The sequence below is a fragment of the Tachysurus vachellii genome, chromosome 26 (assembly GCF_030014155.1).
Source record: "Tachysurus vachellii isolate PV-2020 chromosome 26, HZAU_Pvac_v1, whole genome shotgun sequence".
NCBI classification, from domain to species: domain Eukaryota; kingdom Metazoa; phylum Chordata; class Actinopteri; order Siluriformes; family Bagridae; genus Tachysurus; species Tachysurus vachellii.
This window is the reverse complement of record NC_083485.1, coordinates 14,343,448-14,364,090: the sequence shown is the minus strand read 5'-3', so window position 1 is coordinate 14,364,090 and position 20,643 is coordinate 14,343,448. Positions and strand designations below refer to the sequence as shown.

Below are 20,643 nucleotides of genomic sequence, written 5' to 3'. Positions count from 1 at the left end.
GCAGATTGCGGAGGAAGGAGGAAGGTTGCTGAGGATGAGTCTTCATCACATCACATATCATTACGTGTCATAACAGGGGATATCACAGATATAGAACAAAATCCGGGTTAATATTAGGGTCCAATCTGCCATTATCAGTCTTGTGTCTCCTTGTTTTCTCGGATAAGGAGTGATCCACAGTTCCCTAAGCACTCAGGATGGGGAACCGGGGAATGGAGGATCTGATCCCGCTGGTGAACCGGATGCAGGACGCGTTTTCAGCCATCGGACAGAATGCGAACTTGGACCTGCCTCAGATCGCAGTGGTAGGCGGCCAAAGCGCAGGGAAGAGCTCCGTGCTGGAGAACTTCGTCGGAAAGTAAGTGATTTGTTTGTTTGTTTGTTTGCTTGCTTGTGTTTTTCCCAGATTTCCCAGATTCCTGGATACCAGTGATGTCATCTTGGTTTGGTGCAGCTTTGCTCTCCAACACAGCGTTCAAGAATTCACAACATTATAATGATCATTGTAATGATGCCACCATGATGATGACCATCAGGTTCATCTGCACATAGTGATTTCCAAACAGAAATATGATGCATCATAGGGGAAAAAAAAACAGTGCGTCGTCAATATGCCTGAATATACCCTTAGTCACACAAGGTCACATGTAAGTCTGTATGAAATGAATGAAAGTTGAACTGATTTCTTGTTTCCCCGTCAAACCCCTGCAGTTTCTCTCGTACACACTGCTGCAGTGGCACTTCAGTGTCACTCCTGCACTGCAAAACAAATGACGTCAAATCAAATAAAAACCTGAATCTTTAAACCTTGTCAAAAATGTCTCATATACATGACTATTAAGCCTATATCAAGAGTTAAGAGCAAATGTATCTCCCTATACAATAAAAATATTTAAACCCCGATGAGGAAAAATGATATTTTTTATTTATTGTACACTATAAAACCAGGAAATCCTAAATACACAAGACAATATATATAAATATTGTTTATTTAAAAATGACATCGTGAATAAAATGATAAAATATTATCCACCACTATCATAAGTGTATACTGCTGAAATGACAATAAAATATCTGCAGGTTTAATAATCAGATCTTTTTGGTTTATTCTAAGCCTATAATAGAAAATACTACGTAAATCTGACCGTATTAAACATATATACACTTCCTAAGATGTCATTTTTTTGCTTCATCATGGATTCGATGACAGTCAGCTGTAACCCGGTTTAACGTGTGCTCATCTTTTAAAATCGTGTTCACAAACATCGTTGAGAAATAAAAGAACGACGGTTTCAATAGGGGACTCACACACGGTTCCAGATGAAAGCTTGGACACTGTTTGGTCATTTGAACAGAGGGGATGATAATTACCAAGCTGTGTTCGGCATGCTGTCTGGAACACGCTCTGAGGGGAAGGAGAAAGAGAGAACATGCTGTGATATGACCTTGGAGCTTGGATGAATTGGTGTGCTTTGGGCTTTTTAATATCAAGCCCATGATTCAGGGTACAGTCATGCAGCGTTAGAGCCCAAGGTGTATGGCGTAGGCCAAGCAGCAATGTTCATGAGAACGTATCTGGGATCTGGGATACGTTCTTGATCTCTGGGAGCCATATATGTGATGTGGTAGGGGTTAAAGTGTTGGACCACTGATTCGACTGGAAGATTGTGATTTTGATTCCCAGGGCCACTCGGTGTCCACTGCGGGGCCCTTGAGCAAGGCCCTTAAACTTCAATTGCTCAGTTGTATAAGAAATGTAAATTGCTCTAGCTCAGGGTATCACGACAAAAAAGTGATATTTTAATTTATTGTAATTTTGTGTGATCTTGAAGTGATTTCTGGGTCATTATGTTTGTCCAAAACGGTTAACTAAATTAACAGATGACTGAAATCTCTGGCTAGTGTAAACAGAGTATGTGGTGTCCAGAGAAAAGATGCTGAAGAGGAAACCATTGATAGGAACGACATATAAAGAACGACATATTTTTCAAACTAAATATAAATGTGTAATCATTGGCAAAATGCTGTGGTATAAAAGGAATACAGGACTGTTACAGGAAATAATCTTCAAGACTTTTAAGGTGGAAACACCACTACCACATCACCATGTAGTTGATTATTTTCCTATAACGGCACTTCCCTAGTGTTTTATCCAGTCTCTGGAATGAGAAATATGTTGAATATAATTCTATCTGAATGTGTTTACCAGTGGCGTGATTATAGTGCTTGTCTTGGAAGAGCCACGAATAGTCGCTCATACACAAAAACATGTCGTTTTCCTTGAACGTAACATGTTATAACGTACGAAATCTGAACCCTTTCTCATTGTGATGTGATTTGTTTGCATCCTTGTCTTCTTTATGCCCTTGCTCACGTGTGTATTCGTTCTGTACACATTTCTGAAGTAAAGTAGAATACTAGGGAACTAGTTCTAGGGAACTAGGGAGCGGATCGAGACGAAGCCTCTGTCAACACTGACGAAATCATTCTTGAGCAGTGTTGTTAAATTAAATTTAATTCATTTCCACTTATGTGCAAAAGCACAATAAGTTAATAAAGGCAGATTCAGGTGTAAGTCATTAAACAGAAGTACAAGCTTAATGTATTAATTAGTAACAAGGAGATCAAATATTTGAAATATATAAAAGCTACATAAAAACCTGATCCATCTTATGAGTGATTTAAGTGAATTTTGAGTAAAAGTGCTGTGCAATTTTTATAATTCTCAATTAATAGGTGTTGTAGTGATTAGTGAAATCAGCAATGGGGCCATAGTCAGTTACTTTGAGAGAGAGAGAGAGAGAGAGAGAGAGAGAGACAAAGAGAGAGAGAGTCAGCCATCATTTGAAAAGAAGTGAGATGGAAATATAGTGAGAATAAGTAAGGATGAGGAAAAAATAAACACAAAAATGCCAAGAGAAAACAAGAATTGCAGTAAAAAACATGATGCTTTAGTATAAGGCTGAGTGCAAAACTTTGTACACCCCAGACCAAAATCAACAAGCCGAAAAAGTGTCATATCCGAGACTTGATTGTACCAGGTTTCACAGATGTTCCTTAAGGAATCCTAACTTATTAACATTAGTGAAGAAGTCTAAATGACATTTATAATTTATTTTATATGACCTGCAACTAAAGATTCATTCTTTTTGGTAAGTTTTTATCGAAAATTGTAAACCTTCAGGGATCCAAACTTGTAAACACACAATGTAATAAGTATTTACAGGGAAACGCAATCATGGAACAAACCAATGAAGAGATAAGGTTTGTTCGTTTAAACAGGAAGCTGTGACCATATATGGAAAATAGACACTGTTCAAGGATTATTGCTTGTTGTATATAGTAGACGTACACATGTCTTTAATTACTGTACATTGTTATTACATTTCCTAAAAAAATATGTACAGTCTCTTTAATTTGAGGTTCTGACCAATGAAATTGTGGTCAGTTTCCTACTAAAAGGTCTCTGGTGCAGGACTTCATGTGGTCTTAATGGGATCTTGGTAATGCAAGCAATATTGTACTTAACTACAAGTATACGAGTTTCTGAGACAAGCATTTTTTATTTTCAGCCTGAGTCTTTTACATTCTCCTAAATTTCTGTATCAGTCTGTGTGATAGATGCACTATAATGGGTGTTATAAGAGCAGTTATCTCCAATCGCTGCTATGTTGTTGTGCTCTGATTCGCATGTCTGGGTCTGTGTTGTGCTCTCAATGACTCGTCCAGATGGAAATGTTTGATATATGACACCAGGTGCAGGGTTTCACACTCAGCCTTGAGCTGTCAGATTTGTAAAATGTAAACACTTTCAGTTGAGGAGATGATTTAGATATGGAAGTTGTGCTAGACTGCTTGTTTCAAAATGTCGTGTTGACGTTTCCAAATGATCATGTTGCATCACACTCTGGGACTTTTCACGATGTCTGATGTCTTACGCGTACATGAGCTCACAAATGTCTGTGATTGGCTAGTCACTGTGATTGACCGGTGAGAAAGAGTGCCATCCCTCCCACCCATCCAGCACAGGTCATTGATAAGCCTAATCCAAATTATTGTTATTAATTTTTTGTTTAATTTCACAAATAGCATTTTTTTTCTTTAAAAAAAGCTCACATTTTACAAGTAGTCCTATTGAATCTGGGTAAAATTACAGTTTGTAGTCCTAATAAAGCTTTTAAAATTTTCAGAAGATGTCAAGTGCTTTTTAATTTCCCCTTATCAATCAGGTAAGCTATGATACAGCACACCCGGAACAGTAAGGGTTAATGGCCTTGCTTAAGGGCCCAGTACTGGCAGCTTGGCAGTCCTGGGGCTTGAACCCAAATCAACCCGATCAACACCGATCATGGTTGGCTCGGTATTTGTTACACAGTGATGCATAAAGTATACCTCTGTGAATAAGGTTAGGGAACAATTTCTTGAACAAGCCTTAGAGTTTGCCACTGCGTAGAGCATCTATTCACAGTCGTATGTGTGCATGGGTATATTGTCAGAAGAAACAGAAAGAGAACTTAAACATGGAAACATTGGTAAAAATGTGTGGGACACCTAAGAACCAAATACACAGTTAATTTAAAGAGAAAGCAGTCTTGTTAATCAGGTTTCAGCACCAAGGACAGTTCCCAGGCAACAAAAAAACTACAATGTTCTACTTTTGGGTTGCTGATCTGGGTCACTTCTCTACAAGCTTACCAAAGATTTGAGGCTAAAATTAGAGCAGAAAGAAAGAAAGAAAGACCTCAACAAAAAATTCTGAAGGATTTTTTTAAATACTCTCTAAAGACTGAAACCTGAGATCCACTATATGGCCAAATGTTTGTTGACTCTGACAATCAATCAGTTTCCCTTCACGGGAACTAAGAGGCCCAAAAGCATTAGTGTCGTGCACAGTGCCCTGACCTGAACCTCACTGAACACCTACAGAATGAACGGAAACACAGTTTGCACCCCAGACCTCCTCACCAACATCAGGGTCTGATCTCACTCAGAGAACAGAGAAAAACCAAAAGCCTTCCTGAGCCTCTGTCTCACCGTTGAACCGGATTATTTCTAATCTGCTAGTCAGGCGCTGCCCAACAACACTGAGTAGTCAGTTTCAGTCTTAGGCTCTGTAATCTTTCTACATATCAGTTGTATTTTCTTGTCATCATATTGTACTGTAATTAATACCACAGTGCTGCTGAGGTCTTGATTCTCATCGCTCAGAACATGTGTATTTATTTTCTACAACGGCATTTTCTATAACAACATTAGTGAAGTGAAGATCATTTGGTTTTATACTTGTTGTAGTCATTTAAAGAGACTAATAGTAAGTTTAATAATAAACAATTAAAAAAATACGTGATATTTTGTTTAGAAGGAGTCTCCGGTGTCAGTGCTTTCAATCAGTCAGCAGGAAAGCATCATGGAAAAGTGTTCAGTTCAGAGGATACTGAGTTCAGAGTTTCTCCATGTTATGGGAGTGTGTGTTGATTCTGTGGGTTTCATCTGTCAGCTACAGGATGCGTAAACGTTGGTGAGACAAAGATAGCGATGTTTGTTATTCCAACAAGAAATGCTCACCATTTTGCATGGAGTGTTTGTGGAATAACAGACGCTAACTGGTTCATCCTGACCACTAACCAAGACTAAAAAAATAAACGCATGATAATGGTTTATGATGGCATGAACAGTACAGCGTTTACTTTTCTATGTTGTCACATTTCATTCTAAAACACGTACGTATCTACTTTATGTAGATTGTTAATCATTGAATGATTAAGATATCATTTTTTTTTGGTTATGTCTCCTTAAGACTCCTAATATGCACAATAATTCTTTATTTTTATTTCTCGCTCTCTATCCCCTGCAGTGTAATGCTTGCTGGCGTGTGTGTTCTCAGCGCTTGCTGGATGGCTGCCATGTGACATTGTGAGGACAGCACAGGAGAGAGAGATAGAGAGAAAGAGAAAGAGAGAGAGAGATAGAGAGAGAGAAAATAATGGAGGGATGAAGGTAAGGAGGAGGGGAGCAGGGCACGGGAAGATTAGGACGAGGAGGCGGGGCAACAATATGTCAGTCTCCATCATTGCTGATCTGAGCTAAGCGTGCATTCTGGCCTCGATGGGGGATGGGAAAGAAAGACAGAGAGAGAGAGAGAGAGAGAGAGAGAGAGAGAGATGCATCCTTTATTTTCCGTACTGCATTCACTCAATGCGGGAAGCTATTGTGCTGTTGTTGATTTACCGGTTTGCTGTTTGACTGCAGGGGGCTGGACTTCTCTAAAGGATCTGGATGGTGTTGTGTTTTTGTGTTTATGTTTTTTTAATCATCATGCACCAATTCATCTAGAAAAAAATGTTACATAGCAACCAGGCAAAAATATGTAGGTTATGGTTAGCGCTGAGCTGCCTACATTCTAAATATATACAGTATGTTTACATGTCCATATGCCTCACTGCTAACACACACACACACACACATACACACACACATACTACACACACACACACACACATACACACACACATACTACACACACACACACACACATGCAATACTGTAGATTTTATAGGAAAATACTGGCAGAACAGTTGCTAATAATATATTGTACAGTTAAGTGAATTAAACAGTAATTTACTATAATCATTGTTTTTTTGCTGTTGTTTGATTCAAAGGTTATAACAGTACAATATTTACAAGATGTAGCCAAAAACAAAGCACGTGCAGCAGCATTTTTGCTGACAGTTGATACTAAAACCTGGATTTTATTAACAAATTGGTACTCAATACTAAGGCGAGTATAAAGACATACAGTTATGCTGAAGCTTAGCATTAGCTCAAAGTTCTGTTTTGTTTAGCTGTGCTGTTTAATAAACTTGTTAACTTACTAGTACTAGTGATAACTAGACATCTGCATCAGAGAAACACACTCAGACCAAAGAGTTATCTGCCCTCTTCCACATACAAGTGCTCACAGATGCTCCTGATTGGCTAGCACCACATGGATTGACAGCGGGCAGAGAGTTTGCCCCTCCTACCCTGAGAACACAGACAGTTTTGCTGTACTGATTCCACCAGTATCACAGATCACTGCAGTATCATCAGGATTTGAAGCTACACTTGTTACCTAACGAATTGGCTCGTAGTAGTGGTGCGTTATTGTGGCGCGAACGAGTTTGATTCGGAGTCGACTCTTTTTGGCGAGTTGAGTCGATCGCTCTGATTCACTGAGAAAAAAGTGATAGCAGAGATTCAAAGAACCTGATGGCTAAATGATTTTGTACTGTAGTTTATTTTGTACACTAACTGCTACATATTTACCAACAATGCATAGTTTTTAATATAAAACACATAGTCATGAGTTCTCTGTTTGTTTAATATGATATAAACCTCATAATGCACGACTGCCAGAGCGCTTTCTTCAGTCTAGCCCTCCGTTACGAGCTGAGCCTTGTCAGTGTGATTGAATCTGCGTTATCTGGCACTGGCTATCACCCATATGGTCCCTTCATATGATCCCGTATCCGGAGGCGGGGTTGCCATCATGGGAACCTGTAGTTGCTGCCATCTGGCTTGAGCATGGTGTCAGTCATGATGGAGGAATCCAGCGTGTTCACACCAAGCCCGAGGTTGAAATTTCTCGTAACAGCTGGAAATTGGATTTGAGAGATTTTTTTGGGCATTGCTATAAAATCTGGGGGGTTTGATAGCAAATCATTCAGCACTTTTCACCTTTTAATAAAAGTTGTTTTTCTTCTTATTGCTGGGTTTCAGAATCACACAGAATTTTTTTAATTAATACTTCATTCTTGGTACTTAGTACTAGGTGGTAAGAGTTTGATAATAAATAAAGACTACCAGATTTGCAAAACAGGCACAAAAAGAGCCAATTTAGTAAAATATCTACTTTAACTACAATTGATAGAGTGTGATATATTTACAAGACAGCAAACATAAGACAATAAGGGACCTCAGTATGCACATAGGAAATCAGGCCCTTGTTGTAGCTCATCAGCCTCCAGTTTTTTAATGTATTATGTGTTCCAAGATGCTTTTCTCCACACCATGGGTGTAAAGAGTGCCTATTTAATTGACCATATCCTTCGTTCACGGAGACTGTTTTTTAGAGAATTGTGCTGATTAGAAAACTGAACAATTGCAAATGTGTGTATTTGATTCACAAATAAGGTGATTTTCCATCAGGCTTTATGGCCTTAATCGAACCCCACAATATATTAGAGGCATTTCAACACCTAAACATCAAACACCCATAACAACAATTGCATTGATGCTGAAATGGTACGACCTTGAATGCATCCTTTCGGGTGTCTCAAAATTACAGCGTGAAAAGTATTTAACTCACTTTGATGCAAATAAATACATTACTGTCATTCTAGGCTTCAAGTATTAGGATGGTGGATAAATTCAACAATAAAAAGCATGAACCTAAATCCTTGATTGTACAATTTGCCTTAATAAATAGAATCGAAGAGATGCTCTAAATAATCATGCAGAATTTTTTGTACACAATCAGAACAGCGTTTTTTTTTTGTTCCTCACGTCACAGGGACTTCCTTCCCCGAGGTTCTGGCATCGTCACACGTCGCCCTTTGGTCCTGCAACTCATCAACTCCCCCACTGGTGAGCTTGCTGCCATGGCAACCACACTCTCATCAGTCTCTCAGGTCTCCTGAGAGATGACGCATCTAAATGCTGATCTGTCCCGGCTCGTTTCCAGCAGAAATCGCACACAATTCAAAACAGTAGGATAAGAGACGATCAGATAGAGAAAACAGACAGCATTTAGTTTCAGCTCAATGTCTATTTTTATTATTATTATTATTATTCCTAAAGATAGTATTCATATAAAATTTTGAATCAGTGTTTGTGTGTAGGAACAAAATAGTGGCTTGATTATGAGACATTTAGGACGGAAATGGTAATAATGTATTGCATGGCATTAAAACATTTTACTATTCGTGCTTTAAATCACAATTTCTCTCTCAACACCGCCATCTAGTGTGGGTTGAATTACCACACCTTTATTATTTTTCTTTGTTTTCTTTTCATCACTCAAATAAGAATAAAAATATATACAAAGTCAATAATTTTTGTATTTCTATTAAAAGTAACAATAAAGTATGAAATATGTATTACAATATGCAAATGAGGTAATAGATTATATGCACTAATTTGCATGCTACGAAATTTAATCCATTTAGCATAAATAATAATAACTCATTTAATAATAATAATAATAATAATAATAATAATAATAATAATAATAATTTATTTATTTATTTATTTATTTAAAAATCCTTTACCTTTCTCACAGGAAAATATTCCGCACAGCTTTATGAGGATACGTCAAAACAACTGAACAACGTAAAGTCTGATTTGAATATTTATGACCCTGAGAAAATAATTAAAATATCAAAACAAATTTTATTAAATCATAAAAAAAGAAAATGTTTCTGCAGGGAATATTGTTACGATAGGGAGGAGAAGGTGGATGCAGTGAAGACTTTATGAATGCTCAGAGCAAAAGAGAATGAAAACTGTGATTATAAACAAAACAGCAAAAAGTTACAGACTGGAAACATGATTTAGCAAAACACAGAAAACTCAGTGGCAACAACATTCTCGGTGCTCATCAGAGCAAAACTGGAGTCAGGTGTGGGAGATTGGGGCACGGGACATGCAGGGGCTGATGGATAATGTGACACATGAATGTCTTAATATTGAGAGATTTAAAGATGCATGTTAGCAAAATTTCTACCAGTTTTACCTGAAAGTCTTTAATAATTTAAATCAAATTATTTTAAATAGAAATATATAAAGCATTTGAAACAACTGGAAATTTCTATATATTTCTATATATATATATATATATATAATAGATATAAATATATTATTTCAATTTACATTTTAAATATATGCAAGCCTGTCCTTTGTAAAAATGATCCCAAAAATCACCTTTAGTCTTTAATTATGTTACACTTTTTTAAATGCATTTCGTTGTCTGTTATACAAGATGTTACTCATTTCCTCTTCATACAGAGTTTGCAGAGTTTTTGCACTGTAAGGGAAAGAAGTTTACAGACTTCGATGAAGTGCGGCAGGAGATCGAGGCGGAGACGGATCGTGCCACTGGGCAGAATAAAGGCATTTCTCCAGTCCCCATTAACCTGCGTGTTTACTCTCCTAATGGTGAGAGTAATGTGTACTAATAACACTAGCAGTATAAAATATGAATCCTATTGTAAAATCACAGACTGAGCTTCTGCTTTATTAGATTTAACACATGACCTTCACACAAATTGTACTTTTCTGGCAGACATCCATCGTGTAACTTCACGGCATCGTTTATATCAACAGAACTGATGTTTCTTGTGACAGTTAGTTATCTAGCAACTGACTTTGACCTTCAGTTTGTTAAATGAACCGAACGCCTTATATTACATTACGCCAAGCCAGAGGCTGTGTCTCAGTCAGCTACCTAGTTGATTAATCAGCAGGACAGATCTCTCTCTCTCTCTCTCTCTCCCCCTCTTTCTTTCATTCTCTCTCTCTCTCTCTCTCTCTCTCTCTCTCTCTCTCTCTCTCTCTCTCTATTGCACGTCTTTAAAAAATCCCATAATTCACCACATAAAACAGAGAGTATTGATGGTTACTGTGCTCCCTTACTGGAACTAGGGAGCAAGGGAGCAAAGAATCTATGGATCTAGGAATCAGTGTACGTCAGTCATATTACTTAATTAATATGCAAAAAAAGGAATAAAGAATAAAGGATAAAAAGTATGTTTTAAAAAGCTAATTCTAACATGTCAGGACACATCATACTGAACTGTTGCTGATTATTTTCCTACAATACAATGACCTGGAAGTGTATTATCATTTATTTAATTCATTGTCACTTGATTTGCATGAGCAGAACGATTCTAAAACCTTTCACACCCAAATATTTAGCTTTAACTGCTTAAACAGCAATGAATCAAATGAATCAGAATCAGTTAATCAAATGAGTCAAATAAAGAAAATGTGAATAGTTTAAGCAAACAGACTGTTCACAGTCAAATATCTCACATCCGAACTCAACTCTCTTTTCCTTAGTACTGAACCTGACACTGGTGGATTTGCCTGGAATGACCAAAGTGCCAGTCGGTGACCAGCCAGCTGACATCGAGCACCAAATCAAGGACATGCTTATGCAGTTTGTTACGAAGGAGAACTGCCTGCTGCTGGCTGTATCTCCTGCGAACTCCGACCTCGCCAACTCTGATGCCCTGAAGGTTGCCAAAGAAGTGGATCCGCAAGGTGTGTGCCATGCTTTTCCAAAAGATCAGCATGACAAGACATATATAATTGTATACATGACAGTGAGGTCATAAATAATAAATACCCACTCATTTATTATGTGTTTTGAAGATCGCTCTTAGAACACTTTCAAAGGTCAATAACCTCTGAAGTGTGTGTGTGTTTGTGAAGGTCTGCGTACCATCGGTGTGATCACCAAACTGGATCTGATGGATGAAGGAACAGATGCTCGAGACATTCTAGAAAACAAGCTGTTACCTCTGCGCCGAGGTGAGAATTAAAAAAAAACACAGCTTATTTGTTCTGAAGCTAATTTGCTGTATTTTTATTATTCCAGGTTGATCGTAAGCACTTTAAATAAGCAAAGGAGCAACCGCTTCTCTGACGCTCCTTACATCAGCGTAATGTACAATGGCATGTTCGTGGTGTGACGGTTACACCAGAGATGCAAGTCGGGTCACAGACTTGTTAGCGATCTACTGTAACTGTAGTGAATCGTAGGAATGAGACACGAGTGAGTGTGTGATGACGTTGGGAGATTTATTAGCATGAAAGTTGTAGCTTCAAGTCTACAGGTGAGGAACTTAGAGGGACCTGGATAAGACTAAAGGATTAAAGCACTGCTGCATCACTGTTTTTATTTAGTGCTAGAGTCGGGGTAAAATCCCACTGCATCACTATAAGCACAGCATTGTGGGTAGTGTAGGGATATAAAAGCAGACCAATAAAAAAGTTTAAATAATGTCAGATATTTTTCTCTATATGATGAGAGACCTCAAGGATTTCCTCTTGTTATTTTTACTGTATGTCGAGTGGCACTGCGCAGTGTTGCCCTCTAGTGGTTAAAGGGTGTTTAACAAACAGCATCACTGACATGTTGGATAGTGAGGTAAAAAAGAGAAAAAATGAAAATAAGGATTTGATTGAGAGAGAGAGAGAGAGAGAGAGAGAGAGAGAGAACACCCATGGGTAAGATGAAAAAACAATGTCTTGATTTCAGCGACACATCTGGAAAAAACCTCTGTTCCTTTCTTTGCTTAGCAATAAAACATATTTATGGGAAACCCTTGAATGCATTATGCTGACGTTCCATTTTTCCACTTGGTTTCGGGCAGAGCTGGGATGTTTTCTGAATTTGTTCCATCGTACGCTGCCTTTACCTTCTCTGCCTCTGTGACTCACTCATGTAACATGCAAAACCACAACGAGCGACGCATATTTTATACACGATTACAGAAATGATCTTTCAGTAATGAAAAAATATGTTAAAATCTTCATACGTCTGTGGCCCTATGTCTCTGTTAGGCTACATCGGTGTGGTGAACCGCAGTCAGAAAGACATTGATGGGAAGAAGGACATCACTGCTGCTATGGCCGCTGAGAGGAAGTTCTTCCTGTCGCATCCTGCCTACAGACACCTAGCAGACCGCATGGGGACTCCGTACCTGCAGAAAGTGCTCAACCAGGTGAGAAGAAGATGCTTGCAGAAAAGCACAAAGAATCTCTTCTCACCAAGCTGGAAAGAGCGAGTTTCCAGGACTGTAACACCACCACAATATCACATTCTTTCCACATCACTTACTCTCTACTTACATATTCATGTCATTACGTATGCAGTTAATGTCATTTTCAAGTACTCCATTATTGCATATCCATTTACATTTATGGTGTTAGCTAACCTTAGAAATTCACTAATATCATTGCTGTGTTTATCCACTGAGAGAAGAAATTAAAACATTTCTAACCCTCCACTTATTTTACAGCAACTAACCAATCATATCCGAGACACGTTGCCCGGACTGCGCACTAAACTCCAGAGCCAGCTGCTGTCCATCGAGAAAGAGGTGGACGAGTATAAGAACTTCCGCCCGGACGACCCGTCTCGCAAGACCAAGGCCTTGTTGCAGTGAGTAACTTGGTTTTATGCATAAACATGCAAAGGATATCCATATACACAACAATGATCAGGATAAAATGGTTATCGACTATAAGGTTTCCTCATAATAAGGTGCCTCACAGTAAGAGAGTGACGTGAGAGAACTTAAGGAGGTCATAGACCAAGCCTGGAAAAGACCTGTAGAGTTTGAGTAGTTGATCTAGCCATTTTCTGTGAGAATTACATTTTGCAGTGACTGCAGTTCTTCATCTGTATACATTTAAAGCATCTTCACATCATCTTCTCTGATCTCTCCAGGATGGTCCAGCAGTTCTCTGTGGATTTTGAGAAGCGTATCGAGGGCTCCGGTGATCAGATCGAGACTTATGAGCTCTCCGGCGGAGCGAGGATCAACCGCATCTTCCACGAACGTTTCCCTTTCGAACTGGTCAAGGTGTGTGTGTGTGTGGAGATCTTCATAATTAATCAGCATTGTTCATGTGTTGCTCATCATGTTCATGTGCATGCATGTAACAGCAAAATTAGCGACTTTAATAGAAGGCAGTGCTCTGGAGAAGCATCGCTGCTATCACTTAGCGACCAAAGAATGAGTCACGGCACAAACATGCGCCTCCCCCGGGCCATGACTGCAGGCTTTATGAGTAAAACACTCGCCTACCGCTTACTGGAATAGAAAACTACACACACACACATTCGCACACTTGTACACAAACACACACATAGATATACAATAAAACACTGTCTGAAGTGGCTACACAGGAAGTGGTCAACAGTCATGTAGTTAGAAAGAAAGATGAAGAAGCTAAATATCAAGGTCAAGTGCTCAGAAGCAACTACAAAAAATCTCTAAATAAATACATTAAACTTAATACAGTTGCTTCAAACAACAATATTATCTTTTCTACATAATCTTAAAATATAAAAATATTATTCACATAATTTTTTGATGAAATATTAGGGACGGTATATGTTTATTTATTCATTTAAATGTAAGTATTTAATGTTCAGCTTTACTCTACAAGTACACTTTTTAACTTTGGTGGGCGGGGCTTAGAATGCATCTATTATATTAAAACATTATATTAAAAAAATTTAGTATGTTCAGTATGATCAGCTTCATAAAATTAAACTATTTAGCTGTGACATTTAGGTTCTTGATACAGACTTTTGTCTGTATCAATTTAGGTTCTTGATACAGACATCTTTTCTGTCTTAGTACCCCAAAAAATTAAATAAGCATTAAATAGGGCGATAATTAACTGTGAGGTGGTGTGATGAGGCCTGAGTTCCTGTTAGCACCCCAACATTTGACCTGCTATGTTTTTTCCCTCTAAATTTACCACTGATCACTAAATTTGTGTTTGTTTAACCCATATATAGTTGCATTGACATTTCTCTCTCTGTCTTTATAGATGGAGTTTGATGAAAAGGAGCTGCGTAAAGAGATCAGCTACGCTATCAAGAACATTCATGGCATCAGGCACGTCTTCTTTCCATCGTTCCTTCGAGTCAGAGCCGTGTCTGTCTTTTCCACCTGTCTGTCTTTGAAGTTTGATTTAATCACAAAATCTAATCACCTTGGCTCCTCTGGTCTTGTTTTAACTTCTGATTGAAGACAATATTTATAAATTGTAACCAAGTAAGAGGAGCTTTTGATTAGAATGTATTTACAGTATTTATTTAAATCGTTAACCTGTCTCAATCAAACCTGGGGCTGGCTATGTGTGGTTTCTGACCATCTGATGCAAAATTTCATCACAAGGCATCACTGGAAAGGACAAAAACCAGACAACTAACTGATTAATTTCCTAAACATCACCATGGGTAATTATCCCTATACCACAAGAGACCCTATACCCAAGAGTTGCTTATATTCTTGTGTTTTATGGGACAACTGGGGACATTTCAAGAGTCCTTTATAACTTACCGTTCCTTTTCTTTTCACTACTCATACAGTAGTTGAACATGAACAGACAACAGAGTCACGGTGTCTGGATTGCAAGAACATGTATTTAGACCTGCTGATGTATTTTATGAGCGACAACTTCAGCCGTAAATCGTACTAAATCATATTAACACTCTTCTTTTTGCCTTTCAACCTCTCCTTTTTTCTCTTCCCCTTTTTTTCACCTACGGACCTGTCGGTTTCCTTTTTGACGGGCAGAACTGGGCTCTTCACCCCGGACATGGCCTTTGAGACCATAGTGAAAAGGCAGATCGCGAAGATTAAAGAGCCTTGCCAGAAATGCGTGGACATGGTCATTTCTGAGCTAGTCAATACCGTTAGGCAGTGTACAAAGAAGGTAAATCCCTGGTGGAGGGTCATGATGTGTCCCGGCTTCCCCTAAACTGGCTGTCTTGTACCCACGGGCCTGTCGCTGGGCTGCAGTGGGGCAGTGGCTAGCGTATTTGTGTGCGCGTGTGTGTGTGTGTGCGTGTGTGTGTAAGTGTGTTTGTGTGCCTGGCTGCAGGTTTTGGTCAGAAATGAGATGAAATGAATGGCCATGGCATGGTCAAAATAGCTGCCTGTACTGGGTAGAAACATCTGGGTGCTTAAGTCTGACTGCTAGGTGAAAGTGAAGAAGAATACGATGGACTCTTTAAATTTATTAGACGGCCGGGACATTTACTTTTTAAATCACTGACCTACCTTATTACTATTGCTACTCTTAGATGATTATACAAAAATACATGTACAAATTAAATTTAAACCTATTAATTTAAAATTTAAAGTCTTTCCAGTTGTGATTAGATTAGATTAACTTTATTTTAGTAGCTAGCTAAAGTTAGACCACAACAAGCTAGTATTACTCGATAAAATTATCTTGATAAGATAATAAACCAGCAGCAAGGTTGCTAACATGCTACCTATTATGTGATTAAAGCTAGCGGATGCACTCTAATAATAGGCTAAGCATTACATTTGTGCAAGCGATAACCTGCTCGGCTGTCATTGAGCTATCTATTAGACAATATTATGTAATTATTACATCTAATATGTTCACCAGAGCTGGCTAAATATTACATTCTTTAATTAAGAACGTACCCTGCATCGCTAATATGCTAGCTGGCATTAGACAACGTATTATACCGTAATTGTATACTGCACTGCAATTGTATATGTTTTTTATATGCTAGTTAATATTAGACTAACTGAAAACCAGCTAGAATCTGAGCCAGATTCGATAGCATGCTAGCAATTTAGTTGCTAGCTAGAAGGTGCTACCTACAGTAGAGTTAGGTCTACTATTATTGTGTAGTATGTTTTAGTTAGAACATTAGGCTAAGTCTTAAGGTGTGTAAATAAAAACCATTTTTTGCTAGCATGCAAGCTAATATCTGGCTAATCTAACTCTGTGTACTAGACCTAGTAGCCTGATTCACAAGCATGCTAACTTAATTAAGATAGTTAAGCAAGGTTCACTCACTAGCATGGTAGATCATATGAGAAGAACAATTATACTGTTGTTTAATGTTGTGGCTAAAAAGGAGAATTAAAATACTTCACAAACAATCTAGCTATTAGACTAATAAATATTGTGTTTAGCTAATATTAGGCCAACTAGAGTTTTTGGTTATTTTTTTTATGCTGGCCTTTTTTTAGCATGTCCTAAAATTATTTCTAAATGTTTTTTTTTTTTTTTGCCGTATGACCCAGTCCTATTGAAACATTAAAAGTAACTGTAAACAAATAATTGGAGATTTAAGTGCATAGCAAACAAAATCCAAAGCGTGTTAACTACGATTTATACCTAGCATTAAGACTAGCACCCAGACACTGCTTGAAAGACTGTGGCGATGCAAATTTATGTCAGTCAGAACAAGCATAATAATTTACAACTAAAAATATATGGACTGTACGGAAAGTGCAAAAGAATTGCATTTCCCTTCTACTACAAAACTAATAGGGACAAAGACAGGAGGTTATTAACAAGCGTTAACACCCGGATTAACAGCCGCCTGAGAGCCGCGTCAGCACTCTGTAACAGTTCCCACTGCTCCAGTGTGGATGTAATGGACTGGCTCTGGTTTTGGTGGTCAGCTGTAAGGTTGGGGTCATGGAGAGCAGAATGTAGAGGGTCTCTGACTGGCGTGAGTGTGCAACGCTGCAGTCTAAATTATTCCTGGCTTCAAGCTGTTGGCCCGTGGACAGCAGGCTGAGGTTTCCTCTTTCTCGTCTTCTCTCTGTGGGAGGGAGATCTTGGCTCGAGCCCTCTGACGAATGGCTTAAAGACAAACCAAATGTCTCACTTGCCTTTTCTTTCCTCTGTGCTGTCTTATCTGTCCTTCCATCGTCCTCACTTCTTCTTTTTCTCTCCTTCATTTTCCTTTCTCTCTTATACTCTTCATCGTTTGAGACTTTTTTGCTTCTCATCCTTCTCTTTTATTTTATTCCTCCCTCCATCCATCCACCTCCCGTTTTCCCTCCTTCTCTTCTCTCTGTCTGTCCTGTGCTGTGCCACCCACTTCCTCTGCAGGACGGGCCTGTTTACCCCTGACCTAGCCTTCGAGGCCATAGTGAAAAAGCTGATCCAAAAGCTGAAGTCTCCCTGCCTGAAGTGTATAGATATGGTAGTGAGTGAACTGACCTCCACCATACGAAAATGTAGTGAAAAGGTAATGCAGAAACAAGATCCTCGTTCGTCTGAGTCATCATGGGTACGGATAGACTGATGGCTGGATTCGTTGGACATTTTTTTTTGTTCGGTGTTAGGGAACAACGGTTTATCTCTTTAGGCTGAACATAAATGAATATGAACATAAGATTTGTAGCTGTACTATTGTCAAAGCTCCTCTCATACAAAACGATTTAACGCCCGACCAATCAAATTTAAGTATTCACCAGCACAGTAGTATAATAGGCTAAGCCACATAGTTTGCGTTAAGAAATTTGTTTGTTTTTCATGTTCCTCCTGTCTCTTCTTTCTGTTTTAGTAGTTTGTCCTGATAACTGATCCCTTCTTCTTCTCAAAGGCATTTGTTTCCTCTGCCTTTGTAGAGCTGTTAAAGTAAGACAACATGTTTCTGATTAGGGTCGTCTCTAATCGTATTTTCCGTTCCGATTGGTCTTGTGAAAGTGTTCAGGATTTTTATTTCAGGACGAGGATATGATTACACGCTTGCTCATTTTACTGGCTTTATGAGTCATTCAGAACGACTCTGTTTGTATGCACGATGCAGATATGAGCCAAACCTGTAAATCTCTGAGCACACAGTCTCAGTGGCTTCTTTGAATAGTTTTACCTTCGGTTAGAACCAAGAAATGGTAGGAGTTGAAAATAAAATGATAAGCTATTAAATGCATAGTGCAATAATATAATTAAATACATACATTAAAATAGTACATTAAATAAATAGTAGTATTTAAAACTGTAAAAATACAAACAAAAAAACTTCTATTGTTGATGAAACCTATTCGTAAAAAATTAAAGATGTATCAAGGCAGCACTTTGTCTTATAACCTAATCTGGCACTTTTTAAAACTCTAATCTAAATATATAATCTAAAGTTTAATGTTGAATTTCACCCAGATGTACTTATATTCTGAGCTGCCCGGGCAATTTTACTTCGGGAATTAGTGGAGTTTTCCTGTGTGCTCATTTTCTAGCCAAGTACAAATGACCTTGACCTGAGTAATCTATATAAGCTCCATGCTAGATCCCGTTTGTCCTCTGGCACTTCTTTTCAACATTTGGTCTTCTGGTGTTTCTCCGCTTCGTCATCAAAGACTAAAGTCTACTTTATTTGAGTGCTGCTACATTACACACTTAAAAAACTATTTTAAGAAATCTAAGCACAGTGTGAAAAAATATTCATAGTTTGTATAGAGATATATATGTAATTTCCTGTTCTGATCATTGAGACATTCTGCTGTTTGTGTAATTAATGGATTCTCCAATCCTTCGCATTTACCGTAAACTAATACTCGTAAATCCATATCGTCGTTTCACTGAGTCAGAGTCGCTTGATGTTGTCAAGGAACCAGAGTAGGTAAAGGATTGAGAAATGTATCCATTATTATTGCTGAACTCTTGCCTAGACAGGATAACGGAAAACACTAAAATAGCGTGAAGACGCTTGAACTAAACACGGATTGATAGATTGGTATCAGTAAAATATTTGCAGGAACTTGTGAGTTTCTCTATTCCAATCTTTCTTTATTCATTTAATGATACCGGCAGACAAAGTTGTTTAAGGTACTACAGATATACCCTGTCCTAACTTCAGCGAACAAACCCGGGCCTTGTACAGAGCCTTGTGGTACACCTTAATAATATCATGTTTTCCTTAACAATGCTTAACTAGCAGAATATCTTCTACTTTTAAGACCCAATTGAGTCCCTAAAAGGCGAAATCTTTCCAGCATCAGTCAGTCTATCCTTACCAGTTTTATAATTATTAATCTCATTCCTTTCTATTTTATTCATATTCTTTATCAAGTCACACACTAAAGATTTTATTTGGTTCTTTTACAATTTACAGCTTCCAAATTGTCTCAGTTTCTTTGCATTTTGTATTCATGTCCTGTCTTTCTCTCACTTTTTGAACATTTTCATCTCTGTGACTTTTCCATTAGCACTTTAGGAATAATTTGAGTCGTTTTTTGTGAGATTACACATTTCAAAAATAGATATCTGAGTGAATTTGTTGCTAACGTTTAGGTCGGTAGGTCCTGTCACACTCACTAGCTAAAACCAATAAAAAACATCTGTCTCTACTTTTCTCCTCTTCACATGTTTGATTAGTTTTTTTTCTTTGGACAGTTGGCCTCTTGTGGATTTCTGCAAACACAAATCGCATTTGTTTACGCTTTTATCCCACGTCAGAAGTACAGCGCTGTACAGTATTTCGTCAGACGTTCTTACACCGAGTGACTAGCACCGTAACATGGGTCAAATCTTTCATAATAATTCATGAGAGGATGTGGCTGTGCTGAAAATCCACATGAGGTCACTTTGATCTCTTCCAACAGCCTCTCCTCCCTCTCTTTCTCTCTTTCATTTCATTCATCCAGTGCATGTATAAATGTACTGCTCATGTCTGTAAGCAGTCTTGCTTTTTTTGTCCTTCCCTGTTTGGTTTTTGCATTGCTGGACTTGACTGAAGAGTCTGTGTGTGTTAAAGTTTGGGAAAGTGACTCTGCATGAGCCAAACATTTTAATGCACCATTAACTTAAACAGCTCCAAGAATTAAAATGGTCCATAAAAGATATTAAAACAGGGTGCTTTCACACCTATTAGTTTGTTTGATGAGAACCGAATCGCTGGGATGTTGAATCTTTAAGGGTTTTTTTTTAATTGATTTGGTTTGGATTCGCACTTATATATTATAAAAGAAACCAACAAGCACGTAGGGCGTGTAGGGCCGAGACGGTAACTCGTAAACCTCTTTTATTTATTAATCAGAAATACGGCAATGGAAAAAGGTGAACAAACGTTTGTTG

The 20,643-nt window shown here is 38.2% G+C and overlaps 1 protein-coding gene across 6 annotated transcripts in view; it reads left to right on the top strand.

The window, feature by feature from the left end:
- dnm1a (dynamin 1a) overlaps nt 1–20,643 on the top strand; it is a 59,395-nt gene continuing 38,752 nt past the window's right edge. For all 6 annotated transcript variants that reach the window (XR_009647850.1, XR_009647851.1, XM_060863163.1 and 3 more), the window contains exons 1-10: nt 1–358; nt 8,552–8,625; nt 10,045–10,194; nt 11,098–11,301; nt 11,473–11,571; nt 12,607–12,767; nt 13,065–13,207; nt 13,496–13,631; nt 14,611–14,678; nt 15,363–15,501. Coding sequence is in view for 4 of the 6 variants with exons in the window: in XM_060863163.1 (XP_060719146.1) it covers nt 198–358; nt 8,552–8,625; nt 10,045–10,194; nt 11,098–11,301; nt 11,473–11,571; nt 12,607–12,767; nt 13,065–13,207; nt 13,496–13,631; nt 14,611–14,678; nt 15,363–15,501 (1,335 nt within the window). In the remaining 2 variants the exon portion in view is untranslated. The remainder of the gene's footprint in view (nt 359–8,551; nt 8,626–10,044; nt 10,195–11,097; nt 11,302–11,472; nt 11,572–12,606; nt 12,768–13,064; nt 13,208–13,495; nt 13,632–14,610; nt 14,679–15,362; nt 15,502–20,643) is intronic.